The 17,377-nt window shown below is 42.0% G+C and overlaps 2 protein-coding genes across 2 annotated transcripts; one reads left to right on the plus strand and one right to left on the minus strand.

Annotated features, from left to right (window-relative positions):
• The first annotated feature begins 2,215 nt into the window (after positions 1-2,215).
• On the plus strand, positions 2,216-6,351 carry foxf1 (forkhead box F1). Its single transcript, XM_061068005.1, has 2 exons — positions 2,216-3,498; positions 4,581-6,351. Exons 1-2 carry the CDS (start codon positions 2,520-2,522, stop codon positions 4,742-4,744), a joined length of 1,143 nt encoding a protein of 380 aa, XP_060923988.1. The 5' UTR covers positions 2,216-2,519; the 3' UTR covers positions 4,745-6,351.
• Positions 6,352-7,940: 1,589 nt separating this feature from the next.
• mthfsd (methenyltetrahydrofolate synthetase domain containing) lies at positions 7,941-17,025 on the minus strand. The gene is made up of 8 exons (XM_061067879.1): positions 16,874-17,025; positions 16,519-16,622; positions 14,546-14,659; positions 14,116-14,229; positions 13,922-14,012; positions 12,105-12,217; positions 11,699-11,824; positions 7,941-9,863 (listed from the first exon to the last, which is right to left on the minus strand). The coding sequence occupies exons 1-8, from the start codon at positions 16,899-16,901 to the stop codon at positions 9,123-9,125; spliced, it is 1,431 nt and encodes a 476-aa protein (XP_060923862.1). The 5' UTR covers positions 16,902-17,025; the 3' UTR covers positions 7,941-9,122.
• Between the last annotated feature and the right edge of the window lie 352 nt (positions 17,026-17,377).

Here is a 17,377-nt window from a genome sequence, read left to right on the forward strand (position 1 = left end):
GTGAGAATGCGTATAATTGTCATCACTATTTAAAATCAAACTTCAACAGTATGGGAAGAAATACAAATATTGATTTCTCTGCTTTTTATTTGGTGAAGAAAAATGCAGCAGGGAGCAGCGCATCTCCATCCAGAGCTTGTTTTTAATAAACATTACAGGCACTGCAGCTTATTGGCATGCAAGCTAAAAATATGTACACCTCAATATAGGGTATATATATCTAAAAAACAAGGAAAGAATAACATGGTATGGGGCGAAAGAGCGACTGAGAAAAAAAGAGCCATAATGGAATGAAGTCATCATCGGTAATTAAATGCAGTGGGCAGAGGGAGGACGGGAGCGCGCCTGCTCCTGGTGCGCGCTGGGTGGTCCCTTACGCTGATAAATGTGTGGCCCTCACTCCAGGCGAGTGGCCGAGCAGGCACCGGTTAAAACAATACTCACATTCATTTATCCGAAGGTTTAAATCTCCTCTGCAACAGCGAAAACTAACAGTGGCACGTCTGTCACCTTTTGGGTTCACAAAGAAAATTTGACAATTAATTGTTTTCTCGCTTCCCTTGTGGCGAATAAGGACAACCATCCATTCTTGTTTTGGGACTGACAGTTCAAATTTACACCAATAAACCATCTGCTACTGCTCTTTTAAACTGATATTTTATTTTAATGTGCTTATTTGAATTTCATCAACATAACTTCATGTATATTTTACGCGCAAATGAGACTTTTACGCACAGGCAATGGAGTCGCTAAACATACTCTACTTTTACGCACAGAGCAAAACATGCAAAGCTGTACCTGCACGGTTTACTCCAGCTTTATATTCCATAATATTCATACTAGCCCCCATCATAAGCATCCACTCAACAGTAATGCCGACAGAGATATAGACACAGTCAGCTCGTCTAACCCGAAGCCACGGAGAGGCAAAAGATTACAGGCTGCAGCGATCGAGATCTCCAGGGAACAATAAGCAACCTACTGTCAACAGTTGTAGGTTATGGACTGATCGTCTTTCAGTAGCTCTCACTGCACAGCTGTAGAAAAGCCAGTAATCGAACTAAAATCATGCTTTTGGACTTTGGAACGACAAACAGATAAACAAACCGGTGCGCATGCTCTTCTGAAGGAATTATAACTTTGTTAAAGGGGGGAAAAAATCGCAGAGTTCAAGGCTCAATACGGGCTTCGTTTTTCTAATTATCCTTTAACGTATTATGTCACGTAAAACAAAGTGAACAGCTCAGATTTTCCACCGTGGCTCTGAAATAAAGCAGGGCCGCAGATGTGCTGGTGGCTTTAGGACAGAAAAGCATTAAATTCACCTTACTTTATATCCCGGATCATTCGATGGTACAACTGCCTGCCTCCAGCTCAGGTCCCAGTCCGAGTTTCTGCGCTCACAGCTCGGCATGTTCGCTGTTCACTCCTCCTGCGTCCCTGCGTAAATATTATGACTGCGTTACACAAACAATATTCATGCGTAAAAATGTCCTGCATCCGCACAAGACGCAGCGTACACACGGACATATCGCGTCAGATTGAGTATTAGCTGATCTAACGGGGCATTTGCTTGATTTTTTATTTAAAGAAGGCCAGGGAAAATGTTTACATTCTGCTGTATAAACATCCTGCCGATGTTCCTGTCTATCTTTTACAGAAATCGGGAGGCTGGTTTGGAATATGAAGGGGAAAGTATCCTGCTAAACTTTTCACGCACCAAAACGTTTTTATGAAATATTTCATCGGTTTAATAACCATGACTTGAGACTTGACCTATTTACCATTTCCACAGCCTTGGAGCCTGCAGTGGAGAGACACAAGCCAGCAGGTTTATGAATACACACATTTTATATCATAATATACAATGTTAAAGAAAATTAAAATAAAGTCTTGTTATAAAACAAGAAAATCTTATTTGCATCAAAAGACCATATCGGTGTACTTACTATTAATAGTGTCTAATCATATTATCAGATAAAAAAAATTATAATACTCTAATGTAAATGATATAAGCTATACAAGTTGTTACAGGGCCTATGGGATATATGTTCCCTAACTTTAAACGTAAAGAAGGGGGAAAACATTCCCCTGAAAAGTGAACGCACACAGATGTGCATGCTCACAGCCCACCACTGGAGGAGGAGGGATCTGGGCGGGTCCCAACATTAGGATGGCCAAGACATCCAGCTTCCAATGCGCTGATGGCAACAGATAAGTAAAAAGTGAGCTCCTCGGACGCACGACAACACACCAAGTGAAGTGGAAAGCGGCTCCTGTTCTGCTCCTCATCCCGTACAAGGCGGTCCTGCAGGACTGAACCAAGGGGACGAAGACACGGTGAAGAAGACAAGGCTCCACTTTTGACTTTTTGACTTTTTGAGTTTTGACTTAACGTTCGCTTTTGTAGTATTTTTTTTAAACTCTGTGTGCCACCTCATAAGTAGCCGACTTTAACGTGTTTATAGGCGGAAAGAAGCAATTGTTTTGTTTACCGACTCGAATACGAAGTTTAACTAATGACGGCAGAGATCCAGCAGCCCCCAGCACAGCCTCCTGCCCAGAGCAGCCCCATGTCTGCCCCGGAGAAGCCGCACGGACAGACGGCGGTGATGGAAACCGCCTCCTCCACCACGAAAACCAAGAAGACAAACGCAGGGATCCGTCGGCCAGAGAAACCTCCGTATTCATACATCGCTCTGATAGTCATGGCGATCCAGAGCTCTCCGACCAAGCGGCTGACGCTCAGTGAGATATACCAGTTCCTGCAGAGCCGCTTCCCGTTCTTCAGGGGCTCGTACCAGGGATGGAAGAACTCCGTGCGTCACAACTTGTCCCTGAACGAGTGCTTCATCAAGCTGCCCAAGGGCCTCGGCCGGCCAGGGAAGGGCCACTACTGGACTATCGACCCGGCCAGCGAGTTTATGTTCGAGGAGGGCTCCTTCAGAAGGAGACCCAGGGGCTTCAGGCGCAAGTGCCAGGCGCTGAAGCCCATGTACAGCATGATGAACGGCCTGGGATTCAACCACATCCCCGAGTCCTACAACTTCCAGGGAGGCGGCGGGGGCCTGTCCTGCCCGCCCAACACCCTGTCCCTGGACACCGGGATCGGGATGATGAATGGACACTTGGCAGGTAACATGGAGGGGATGGGTCTGTCCGGGCACTCCATGTCACACTTGTCGACGAACAGTGGACATTCCTACATGGGAAGTTGTACGGGATCCACCGGGAATGACTATTCCCACCACGACAACTCCGGCTCCCCTCTGCTCACCAGCGGGGGAGTCATGGAGCCTCACCCCGTCTACTCGAGCTCGGCCTCGGCCTGGGCTCCGGCCCCCACGGCCTCGCTGAACAACGGGTCTTCTTACATCAAGCAGCAGCCTCTGTCTCCCTGTAACCCCGGGGGCAACTCACTGCAGCCCAGCCTGCCCACCCACTCCCTAGAGCAGCCGTACCTGCACCAGAACGGGCACAGCACCACAGATTTACAAGGTAGGTCCAAATGTACTACGCAAACAAACCTGTACAGTGCTGCATAAAAGTGTAAACAACTTTTTTAAGAAAGGGGAAAACTAAGGGACAAATATGTAGCAGGATTATTTATTTATATATATTTGTCTGTAGATATATTTGTCTGTAGATAGTTAAAAGAAGATTTCCTATATTGTCAAGCATGCAGATTTGTAAGGTCTAATGCCAACATGGACATAACGGAAATGGAGTTCCCGGAGGTTTTAATTTGCCTTGTATTTATTTTTTAAATCACTAAACACTGGCTTATCACTACTGCACAAAACGGAAGGTTAATTCAAATCAAGATCATCAAGGAAAATGATGCAACCAAATGAAACTATGCATTTCCTTCTAAGTTTCTGGGGGAGGAGAGGGAGAGAGACTGGAGGCACATAAGGGCAGCGAGGGTCTGCCGGGACAGTTTAGAGCCTTGCCAATCTCCGGGCAAAGACAAACAAGCGCGGTTAGGTCCAGCAAGTCTCGCCCCGAGGCCCCACAAGTCCTCCGGGACTGGCGTGCAAGAGGGCCGATGTCAATTATCTCTGCAGAGTCCGCCTCCACTTTGACAATGTTAATGGTGCCTGCTAAATGGGCCTCGGCTCCATGAGAAACACTCACATGCGAGTCAGGGGGGAAAAGACACAGCTTTATTCAAGAAATATAATATGATAGGCATGTTAAAGTATAAAGTTTGAATTATGGTCGACGCCTGTATGAAAAATATCCATTTGGGTGTATACAGCATTTAATTATAATATACTCCCATCCCTTGTTATTGTATTATTTAAAAAAATGTTTAATCAAAGTCAAGGTTATGGCTTCTTTAAGGGACATCCAGTACGTAAAAGTAAAAAAAAAAGAGTAAAGCACAGTTATTGTAATATATATATACATATTAAAATAATTGTATTACTTTTTCCTCCCAGAACTTAAGACAATATTATAGACTGAAAATGTATATTCTCATTCTTGGGAAGATTCAGGTTCTTAAAAGTTTAAATAAAATCTCCCAATAGAATTGAGCTGTTTTTAATCCGTGTTTTCCAACCCCCTGTGTGCAGGTATTCCTCGGTACCATTCCCAGTCTCCCAGCATGTGTGACCGAAAGGAGTTCGTCTTCTCCTTCAACGCCATGGCGTCCTCGGCGATGCACTCCCCGAGCAGCGGCTCCTACTACCACCACCAGCAGGTCTCCTACCAGGACATCAAGCCGTGCGTCATGTGATGGGACGCGGACACGTCTGCGGACTCGAGCCACGCAGCCCGAGTGAACTGAAACTAGAACAAACGAGCAAAACAAAAAAACCCACAAAAAAAGAAAAACCACTGAGAGCCGCACAGAGGCATGACGCCGCTGGGCCTGGAGACTGCGTCGAGTAGACCGGACTACTCCTCTGCGCTGTTTTACGCAGCGTAAAAGCCACGGAGACAGGCCAATCACACAACAACCACATAATAATAATATATAATAATAAAGAAAGAAAAACGTCATGTCATCAACATCATCGACCAGCGGGGTGAAGCCTAGGCCGTGACACCCTGCTGCTGTTTGGTACTTAGTCCTGCAGAGCGGATGACTACAGCCACCACTTCACACTTTCTTCTCTCCATGTTTATTCTTCTTGTTAAAATAGGCCAATGTAAAGAAAAAAAAAAGAAAAAAAAAGCACACTACTTTTCTCTGTCTGAAGTTTTTACTTTTATTCTCTTTGACAAACTAGACTGAGGCTCTTTGAATTCTCTTGCTCTTGAATTTGAACTTTTATGGACATTACGCATATACTGTAGGTCCATTTATACTGTGTAAAAACGATGAAGGCACTTTTTGAATAGCCTATAAGCGCGACTTTTTTTATTTATTCTGTAGGCCTACGTATTTTTAATTTCAGGCGAATTGGCCAAGGAGGTATATGGTTTATTGGCAATATTTGTCAGAACGCTTATTTGTTTTGAAAAATGAAAATTGAGGATATATTGTAAGCACTGTTCTGTTGTTTTTGTGTTAGATACATGTAGATCCATTACTTTCGGCACTGTATATATTATTATATATTGTTAGGAAAATTAGCGAGGGTCCATCAGTGAGGGCTGATTTTTAGGGCTATATATATTACAACAAATGATTTGTAAGAAATAAAATATATCTGTTGGGCTGTTTGAGCCTGCATCCACACAAAAAATGCATATTTCTTTTTTTTCCACACACCCCTATAATTTCGTGTGGAGGTGGGGGGTGGGTGGTACCGCAAAAAGGGAAAATCTCTGTAGATTTTAGGACATGTGACCATTATTACAACATCAACATAAAATGAGAAAGATTTGAAAAGTGGGGCAATTTGTACCATTTCCTTACTAAATGCTGCATTTGTAATAAATTAGCAGCATTTTTACACAAGTGATATTTTAATTGATACATTTATCATTGTTTTAAAATGTAGCCGTTAACGTGGGTCTGATCAGGAGCGATAATGAAGACAAACATGTAAAACCCAAAGTTTACATGCACGGGGTCTACACTGTTGGAGGGTTTTCACAATGACGGTCCAGTTCTCACCTGTAGGAGCAACTCGAGACTGTTGTTGTAAACTGATTAGAGGTAGAAATCGGTTTCTCCCACAAAATAATTCGTAATTCATGCAGATTAACATCATGGTTTCAAAAGTTAAATGTAAATTCCTGGATATGTGGGAGTTCAGGCGACACTTGAGTCGTAACGAGTCTCACTCGTTTAGTTAAAGAGTCAAAACCTTCAGCACTAAGTCGTTGTGCAGTTGTGCAGGGGATTTTTAAATGTATATATATATTTCTGTACAGTATCCTGGTGGGATGATAATAAATGGTGCTGATATAACTTAATTTTCTTAAATGATATTAAGGGGTCTCCATGATGAATCAACTGTTCAAAACCTGCACACTGACAGGGTTTTAAGAAAATCGAAATTTAAAACTTATACTTACAACCTCTAAATATAAATTAAATTAAGTTCAATAGGTTTTACATTAATGCTACAGGCAAAACTCTTATCCTATTTGAGAGAAAACGCTCTTTACTACTTAAATATCAGAAATGGCCACATTAACATTCATAGTGAATGCACAGGATTAAACATGCAAACAAATTATGAAGTGAAAACATATCACATCCAGGAATTATGGCCTTTTAAGGCAGATCTACTTTTACTAAATGCTCTTTATCACAGTCCTTGATTATGACAGCTTTAAAATCCACTGTTAGTGTTATCAGATTAGCATGACTAAATTGCTGCATATAGTTTAGGCAAATTGAGGAAATATAAATCCAAACTGGAACAAATGAATAGAAGTCTTGATAAATTTTAGAATTTGGATCATTTTAGTTTCAGAGAATCAGATGAAGGCAACAGGTGCTCATGCAGTCAAAAACATGGCAGGCGGCGATGTATTTTGTTTAGCCTCAACATGGTTCACTCGGATTACAGTGATCCCCACCTCATGTAAATTAGATTAGGTCACTGAGATGTAATTTAAGACGAGTTCTCTTGTTAATTTCAATTTGTAAGTCATGCTGTAAAGGTTTATGTGCAGACATATAAAAGGATGTAACGTCCTCTGTTTGGATACATGTGCAGCTTATCGGGACACAACACTGACCACTGACTGAACCCCAGTAAAATGCCATGGAGCACAGGGGCAGCAGGCTCAGCAGAATGTGGAACGGCACATTAACTAACTGATGACATTTACCGAGGTTCAGTGCTCTGGCGGGATCGAGGGAGAGAGAGATGTGGCTCCACAGCTGTTCCCCGGCCAGGCCTGGATGACAGCTCCATAAAAAGCCTGAGACCTGCCCTGTGCAGACAGACATGCTGTGTGCTTGTGTGCCTCAACACAAACGAGATCTCAGAGAAAACAGAGGACACTTCTCTGGCACTGCAGACCGACACGAGAGTGGCAGTTTAACAGGTAATTCCTGTGCAGAAGAAAAACATGAGGGGTACAAGACACAGGCACCAAGGTCTGGATAGGTGGTTTGCATTCTGTGCATGGGATATGGTTGGATTTTTTAATTATACTGTCAAACAATCATCTAATACGGATATAGCTGCTCTCAAATCAAGGCAAAAGTTAAACGTCACATTTGCTGCATGATTTGGTAAAACAGTCTCAGGGCAGATACACCAATTCAAAGTTCAAAAGTAGAATTTTGATGATTTGTTCCAAACAATCACCCCGCTGTGTTTAATCAATTTCATTAGTGATCTCAGATGTTTAAGTTTAACATCTCACCTTTAATTACTGCCTCATCAGAAGGGTAATTGTGATATTGTCATGATAGTTTGAGGCTTTTGTTACAACTGGTGAGACAGTGAAGGATTTTTGAAGATTCAACATCCATCCCATTCATTCTTTGCTTAAAAATAAAGACACCGAGACCGAACAGGTACAGCCAAACTCTTTAGTGAAGAGTGTTACTGTGAAATGCATTACAAACAGATACATGAAGATTGTAACAGTGCAGCCATGTATCTCTTCTCTCAAACTAATAGTTACTAACCAGAGAGAAAGTCATGGAGACAGTTTTATCAATAACGGTACAAATCACTGCTCGAATGCACACACTGAAAAAAAACTTAGTAAGTCGAAAGCACAGAAAACAAAAATCAAGGAGCTTCGGCTCTTAACAATCCTCCAAATGTCTTATTCTTAAATAAAATAAAATAGCTTAAGATATTGATATAATATAGATAGACAATCATGTTTATTTTTAGATAATGCATAAATTCAGACTAATGTGCAAATACAACTTAAAAAAAACAAAATTCTAATGCACCCTTAAATCATGGCTAATTAAATGCATTATATTGTCTATAATCAAATTAGGAGGTAGCCTGAAGTTTTGCAGGTGTTTTCCCATCCTCTACATTTGGTTGAAACTACTTGTGATTTATGGCAACTTGTGTCAAATGCTGAAAAAAAGTAGTATAGAGTGGTCATGGTCAATTCATAACTTTTGTGGTCAAAAACTGTGGTATATATGGATATACTGTGTATTATTAGTAGACAAATTATTTTTACTGCCATGCCTCATGAGCCAGGCATTATCTGGGGTATATAAATTGAGTAAGTGGCCACAGGGTGGCGCTAACTGCAACAAAAACTGGCTGGCTCTTCTTTAAATGTATTGAGTTTCAGGAAAATAAGACAAACAGGTCTGCAACGCGACTGGAGGAGGAACTACTGATAGCTGGTTGTGGAAATAAAAGAGAGGAAGCCTTATACAATGAATTACTGGAAAAAAAAAAAATCACCTTCGGAAAATGAGGGCTCTCGGGACACAGACCAGGTGTGTGTCAATAAGACAAGGCACTCAGGTGAGTTGGTTAAGTATGAACAAAAAAAATATGTAGTGAAATACTTTGATGCTGCGACTCAGCCGTTATATGTTTACATATTGCTGTTGCATGATATATTCACATATTGTCACTTTCGCAGTCTGTGTTGAACATTTTTTCTTTAGAAACGAGGTCCTCTTGTAAATAAATCTAGAAAAATTAAAAACCCAGCTTAACTCTTGTGAAGGTGTTAAAGGTTGCACCATCCTTAATACTTCCTGTCCTGTGTTATTACTGCTCTGTGCTATTCTCCTCAGCTGCTTCACCCTGGCTATCTGTTGATGCCGCAATCGGTTTCTCAGCTGCTGATGGTCTTGGTCTCCTATTGGACTGTCCAGACCTCTTCCCCCCTCGTTGGCTCTTGGCCAGCTCAGCCTGCAGACTCTGACCATTCAGACTGAGACCCTGCAGAGCCTCCAGGGCCTGCTCTGCAACCTGGGGGTCGCTGTAGTCAAGGAAGGCCCTGTGTTGAGCTCCTTGCCAGGTGAGCCTCAGCGGAGCGGCCTCCCTCTCTCTGAGGGCAGTTTTCAGCTCACTAACACGTATCCCTGCAGGGATCCCCCCCAGGTAAACTGTGGTCACACTCAGGGGGAGCTTACGCTGAGACACGACCTCGCCCTCCCTTTCCTCTTGGCCCTTCTCCCTCCATCCACCTCTCCCCTTTCCTCTCTCACCGCCTTCTCCCGCATCCTCTCTCCTGCCCTCTCCTCTGTTGTCTTTCCTCACTCTAGGTGGACGTGGTCTGGATCTCTGTTCTCCCTCTCCTCTATTCTCCTGTCTGGATTCCCCCTCATCATCCTGCTGAGTGTTCTGCCTTGGCCTCCTCCTGGTTTGTCTTTTGGGTGGACCGGCGTGAAGACCAGGCTCTCCAGCAGGAGGCACCTCCCCCAGCGTTACATCCTTTCCAAGCTGTTCCTCCAGATCACGCAGTTCCTTCAGGATGGGAATCTTCTCCAGCTTTTCAGTGTCCAGCTGAAGACACAAAACATGGACAAGCTCGGTGAGTCTGAAAGAGGAGGGGTCTCTCTCTCTCCCTCTCACACTCACAGCAAACAAACAGCCCTGGATACCTACAAATGACTTAAATTAGAAAAACAAAAAGGGGAAAAGCTGACAAATGAATTACCATTATTCCATCCTGGTCCCAGCCCATGGTACATTTATAACTTTCTTTATAGCAGCAGGACATTACATTTCCCAAGCAGTTAAAAATAAAGTCTGCCTTTGATTTGTTGGGCCTTTAAGTGTGTCGGCAGCCTTTGATACTGACCAGTCCTGTAAAGGATATACAGGGCTATTGTTTTTACATTGGCCTGCTTGACCTGTCATTCCCCTGCCCCTGCAGAGCCGAGCTGGCTGGGCAGAGGGCGGCTTTGATGATCAGACATGGCCTTCCTGCCTGTGAGGTCACTGGGTCCTGTTTACTTACATGCGTGTCTGAAGGAAACTAAGAGGTTACATACAAACTCTCCACATGATAAGAATACCCAACAATGTCCAATTAAAGACAAATAATGAGGTGGAAAAGCACATGGTATCTCGCTGCCAGTGTCAGTAAATTAGAAGTGGATTAAGATGAAGTTTTAAAACTACACACAGTTGATACTTATTTGGGCCATTTTTCTCTGGATGATTTTCACTTTTGAGTTTTAAAGAGGGATATTTACTGCAGAGGCACCGTATACACTGTATATAAAAAATACAATATGTATTATTAAAAATATACCCGCTTAAAAAAAGTGAACAGATTGAATGTCGAGGTGCTCTGCTGCGGTGTGGTATAATGTCCATTAGAGGGCAGTGTCTACCAAAGAGAAGCACTTAACAGTATTAATGGGAGCATCTCTGTAGAAAAGCTGCTCTCCCAGTTTACATCTGATCTCATGAAAGAGTCATAAAGATGAGTAGGCTGCTCCTTAGATCAGACTAGAAGACACCTGAAACTGCGCCACAATATAAAACACACTACATAAACAAAATGCTGTGCTGTCAGACAGGTTTTGGTTTGCAGTGGGATCATTTTGTTTTAGTTGTCGACCCAATATTGATACATTTCAACACCACAACACCACATACATGACCATATAGGGTTGAAATTGCGTAAATGTACCTGAATGTTTTCACATAAACCACAAATAACATCAAATATTAGCTAAATCCAAATGGTCAGTAATCAGAGGTTCTAAAATGTAGTAGACCCTTTAAAGAGAAACTGTCTCAGTTGCGTGAACACATGCACGACACCAGGGCCCTGAAATTACAGCAAGTAAATTGAATTCAGCCCTCACTCTTATCATTGCTTACACTTATGACTTAGGTATTTTTAATGTCTACAATTTTATGGGGCATCTTTACGTCTGCTTGTGTCCACCTGCTGTTAAACATCTGTGCGCTATAGTTCAGATAATTTGTTTTAACTATTAAAGGATGTACAAGATACTCTTATTTCATGTATTATTTATCATTGTAAAATATTCCTCCGTTTGCATACTAATACACAGCCAATACAACTGCTCCACATTTTAGGAACACTAAACTAAACACTAAAGTTTTGAAACTATGATGGGTTGCCTTTAAGTTAAACGTAAAGTTAATGAGTTTGTGCATTTTTCAATACACTTTTTTTCTTTTGGGCTGTTTAAGCCATCATTGGATAGATGACACAAAATAAAGGGAGGAAGAGAAACCAGGGTTCACAGGTCACCTCTTTGGTTACTATGGTGCCCACATGAATCAACTAACCTGAATAACCATCTTGTAAATTTACAGTAGCACATAACACGACAAAGAAAGGGACTTAAATGTACCTTAGTCCAGATGATTCCCTGTGGCTTGGGTGACTGGCAATTGGTTTTGATAACTCTGGTGGGTGTGAGGATGTAGTCCACGGTCAGGTCATGACTTTCCATCAGCTCCTCTGGAATGTCCAACACCTAAAGCACATATATACACATTAGCCCTGTACCGGTTTTCCACCAAACCGGTACAGTACAGTTTCAACATTTAAGATAGATGACATTTGTAAGTTGAAATTATGATTTCTTACTTCTAAATATTACTTAACTCACGTCTGTGTCAATTGAAGACTCGTTTTATTTTTGTAACATTTTTCTGCATTTTTAAGGCTATAGTGTTTGTAACGTTTTTTATTTGATAACAAAAAACAACCAAGTTCGATAAAAACTACTTGTTTGTTCAGTAGGGTCCACTGACCTGGCAGTCATGAACCACAGTAACCACCACAGTTGAGTCATCCACAGCTCCCATTGAAGCCATCATGCCATACTCCAGATCAGCGTAGCCCTCTCCCTTTCCAATCCGTAAGCCTACAAGAGGAGCAGAGGCCATGGAAATGTGTTAAGTCAGTATTTGTATACAGAGTTCAGCAGTGCACACCTAAGATAGACCTGTAGTATGATTCAGACATTTTACCTTGCATATTTGTATTTGTGCATTTGTCTATTCACATTTTTTATAGATTTAAATTGCTCAATGTATAGTAGTTTATACCTTTTACCTTATTTTTTCCTAACTGTGTTCTGTAGTGGCAACAAAGTATTTTCTCTCCACCAGTGTAACAGATTAATTTCATGTGTATAAAGCTGAAAGTGGCAACATCTGCACTAAGTTCAAAAAATTCAAAAAAGAAAAAGGATTTTAATGTAAAAACTGCACTGAATTATACCACACCGCAATGTAAAGGGCAGCTGTTGTAATGTTTTCAATTTATGAAAAAAACTTAGTTAAATGTAGTCTGATGGGAACATGGAGGAACCCAGTGCAACAAACCCTTTATGAGAACCATGTGGCGGCGTACACTTGGCGCTATTTGGAAATGTATGGTAAACATATCTGTCCAGCCAGAGCACTGCACCAGTTATCTCCAGGCATTTTGATGAAGACCAAAAATGCATTATGAGTGATGAGACAATTTAGGAAGAGTGGTAAGAACAGAGCAGAACTAAGGAGCCAAATGGATTGATCACACACACCTGCCCCCTTTTTCATAAGGGTTCCTCCTCAAATCTCTGACAGGACGTCTCAGTGCTACAACCACCGCAACACAATATTTAACATGAGAACCTTTGTCACACAACTTCAATCTGTCCCTTCAAAATGTCATTTTCAACACTGTACTAAACAACCGCTGGAACATGTAACATCAAATTGAAAAAGTTCAGGTTTATCAGTCTGTTTTTAATAAGACAGTGAATGTGCAGTCACATTCATCTGCACCATGCCAGTATATCAGACATTGATGATTCTGCTTCTCACAGAGTTAAATCTGTATGGTGAAAACACTAAAAGTACTACTGATCGATCACACTTTAGGTATTTTATAGGTTACATTCATAAATACCTGGGTGTAGACCTTACTGATTATTTTAATAATTTTAAAATGTGTTATTTCATTTGACTCTTCATGTGTATCATTGTTTCTTATATTTCTGCCCCAACGTTGTGCGATTTTCATATAGTTTCCTATTTTTGCCTGAAATCTTAATACGAGTCTTGTAAAGCACTTTCTAATGGTCTTTTGAAAGGGGTTATAAACAATACGTTTGTCATTATCATTATACGATCCATGCGTTATCTATACCGCTTATCCTGTAAGAGCCGTCACGGGTGCTAGAGCCAATCAAGGCTGACATTGGACGAGAGGCAGGGTACGCCCAGGACAGGTCGCCAGCGTATCACAGACGATAGAGACAAACGACCATTCAGCCTCATATTTACATCTACAGTCAATTTAGAGTGTCCACTTAACCTAACCTCAATGTGCATGTCCTTGGACTGTGGGAGGAAGCTCAAGTACCTGGAGAAAACCGACCCTGAACAAAGGGAGAACAGGCAAACCCCTGAGGAGCTTGGATTCAAACCGTGGAACCTTCTTGCTGTTAGGTGACAGTGCTAACCCCTGCACAATGCGCCACTCCCATTTAAAGGTCAAATTTGTAACATGTTTGCAGTGTTTCATAGTATTGGTACATTGAGGTGTTGAAACCTTGGGAGAAATGCCAACCGGTTACCTTTTTCTGACACCGCCACTGAGCCAACCACCACCAGATCTACCTTCACCTTCGCATCAAGGCCAACAGGCACACTGAAGTCTCTCACACCCTGAAGGAGAAGGGCAGAACCGATGGAGAGAGATGAAAATGGAAACAGCGTAAAAGTTTGGAGTTTATGAGTCCTAAAAAATTTGATCAAAATGGGTTCAAACCTGAGAGGAAGAGCAAACGCGTAGCTGTTCTTTGTTGGCCCCTTCAGGAGGAGTAATCTTGTTGAAAAGACCCGTACGCAGCCGAGGTGTCGGGACCAGTAAAGTCTTCTGAGCCTGGAGAGGATATTCAAAAATTATCCAACAGACATCTGCAGTAATTCAACACAATAGCAGATTGATAAAGGATTGGAAGTAATTCAGTGAGTGATGGGGAAAAAAAACAAATTGGTATTCTAATTCAGTAGATGCAAAGTATAGCTGTGCCTTAAATGTCAATCAGATGCTTTTCTATAACAAATAATAAATATCCAATTTAAACCCCTACATGTGGGTGGAATTGACATGGTTACAAAACAGATAAGAAAGTCTAAATCTGCAGTACAACTTGAGGCTCTGTGGATCTGAGCTTTTTCCCAGAATGCAGTGCTACCTGCAGCACTGCCAGCCGAGCCCCCTCCAGAGGTTTGTCCGGATCCACCTTCACCTCAGGTGTGTTGGTGAACTCTTCCAGCTCAGCGACCTTGGCACAGGCTGTGAAGGCCCCCTGGTTGGAAGGAGAGGAGGATGATATTCACATGTATATACACACACAAACACAGTTCACTTACTTCCAGTGTCACAAAGCGCGCCTGCTTCTGGGGTGCGTCTGGGTTTACTTTGACTGTCTGGCTGGACTTGAACTCCTGCAGGTCTGCAAGCCTGTCACATGCTTGACTTGCACCCTGGCCATTGAATGCACAGCAAGAGAGATGCATGGATGTACAAATAGCAGGGAAATTAGTCTTTGTAAATTCAACACAGTCAGTAAAATACCCGGATGCCATAATTAGCTCTGCCAAGGAGGTTAAATTTTGATCTGCATTTGTCTCTAAATTAATAAGATTACGCAAAAAGTACTGGATGGATTATGACCCTGGAAAGGACCCATTCAATTTTGACGAGGATCGGGATGCTGATCCAACTGTGTTCAACACTTGTTCATTTCTCAGGAATAATTCAGGGATCGTGACGATTATGAGTCTGTGCTGTTTGAATCAAACTAAAAAATCACAACCCAGTTAATTTAAATGTGGTTTCATAAAGAGATTGTTTATTTTAACGCTCCAGCCATTTCTTATTGTAAGAGTGATGTGGCATATTTACATCCATAAGCGTCATGTTAACCTAGATACCAACATGCTGATATACCATCCAAAATATAAACCAGGACGCTATTTAAATAAATGTAGAATTATTATTCTTAGCTTCAATCATTAAAATCATCAAGTTGATGGCTGATAAAGTTAATTTTTTTTAAATTCTTGAAAATATGATACAGTATTAGACTGTTGGATAAACGCTTTCATATTCCACTTAATGCACTTGAATATTAGGGCAGAAAAGGTCTCTGGTTCGACTCCACGGAGAAACCACAAAAAGACGAACCTGGATTGATCTGTCCAAAAATCCAAGAGGATTCTCCCTACCCTGTCTAGTGCCCCTGAGCAAGGCACCTTACTCCCCCAACATCTGCTCCCCGGGCGCCGTACACGGCTGCCCAGTGCTCTGTGTGTCCTGCACCAGATGGGTTAAAAGCAGAGGTTAAATTTCCCTCCTTGCATGAGTGTGCTTGTGCATGTCTGTGCATTTGTTTGGGACAAATAAATGCATCTTAATTAATATGAAAATATATATATATTTTTTTTATAAAATACCATGATATATATCTATATAGGCTACTACTGTTCTCCTAGTCTAGTTGTTAAGTCGGTCTCGTTCTAAGGAACTCTGTGTTAAACGTGAGTTACTTTGTTGTAATTCTTGAAAATATGATACAGTATTAGGCTGTTGGATAAACGCTTTCATATTCCACTTAATGCACTTGGATATTATGAAATTTTTTTTTTTTTTTTTATAAAATCCCATGATATATCTATATAGTACTGTTCTCCTAGTCTAGTTGTTAAGTCGGTCTCGTTCTGAGGAACTCTGTGTTAAACGTGAGTTACTTTGTTGTAATTCTTGAAAATATGATACAGTATTAGGCTGTTGGATAAACGCTTTCATATTCCACTTAATGCACTTGGATATTAATATGACATTTTTTTTTTTTTTTATAAAATCCCATGATATATCTATATAGTACTGTTCTCCTAGTCTAGTTGGGTAGTCGGTCTGGTTCTGAGGAACTCTGTGTTAAACGTGAGTCTCGTCCTCTCGAGTTGTGTTTGGAAGTGACTGCGTGTGGCTTCCAGCTACCACGTGGTCTCCGTACAAACGTGGAGCGGAATCCGCCCGTGAAGGACACACATCCGTGGTGCGTGGACATTAAACGTGACGGTGTACATATATCTATGACGGTGCATCCGAGCGACCCGCTGCGGGTCACGTGGCTCCCGGGGGGAGGAAGCGGGCGCAACGTGCCTTGAAGTTGGGGATCCGGTTGTGCACAGGCCTCGGGAAGTTGGCCAGGTTCTTCTCCTCGATGTAGTCCCACACCAGCTGGCGGATGTCCCACTTGGAGGCCCCTGAATACAACACACGGCGGGTCCACATGTTAGACTCGATTCTGATCCACATGTTAGACTCGAGTCTGATCCACATGTTAGACTCGGTTCTGATCCACATGTTACACACAGTTCACATGTAGACTCGGGTCTGATCGACCGGAGCACGACTCGGCCTCGACCGACACACAAACATGAACACGTGCTCCGCTGCGACATGTGGCGACTCACTACCAAACAGACCAAACAGACCACGTGTCGACGGGACGTACCGGGGGTGATGGTGATAACAGGCTCCATCGTGTGTCGCTGGTGATTCAGATGATTCTCTACTCGGGTCTCCGCTTCACATCACACAGGCAAACCTCACATGTGCGCTCGGTAACATGATACTGAGGGAACAGCTGCCTGTCAGTGTTTATCACTGCTACGGCGGCCCGGGAGGACCAGTCTTAACGAAACGCGAAGCAGAGGGAGGGTTTAAAGTTGGTAGGATTTTTACTTAAAGGAGACATATTATGCCCATTTTACCACAACTTCTATGTTTGCTAACATGACATTACATGATATGACATAACATTACAAAAATAACATAACATATCACAACCCAATATTACTATATCAGAATACGTTGAATTCGGGACCAACTGATAATCGTTTCTAACTGGAAAATTGTATCAACCTTTATTTTTATTTTATGAAAAGAAGAATGACATCGGAGTAGACAGTTAACTTTTAATCTAATCTGTTGATTGTGTAGTTTAGGATTTTTGGTG

Source organism: Limanda limanda, chromosome 3 (genome assembly GCF_963576545.1).
Source record: "Limanda limanda chromosome 3, fLimLim1.1, whole genome shotgun sequence".
Classification (NCBI taxonomy): Eukaryota; Metazoa; Chordata; class Actinopteri; order Pleuronectiformes; family Pleuronectidae; genus Limanda; species Limanda limanda.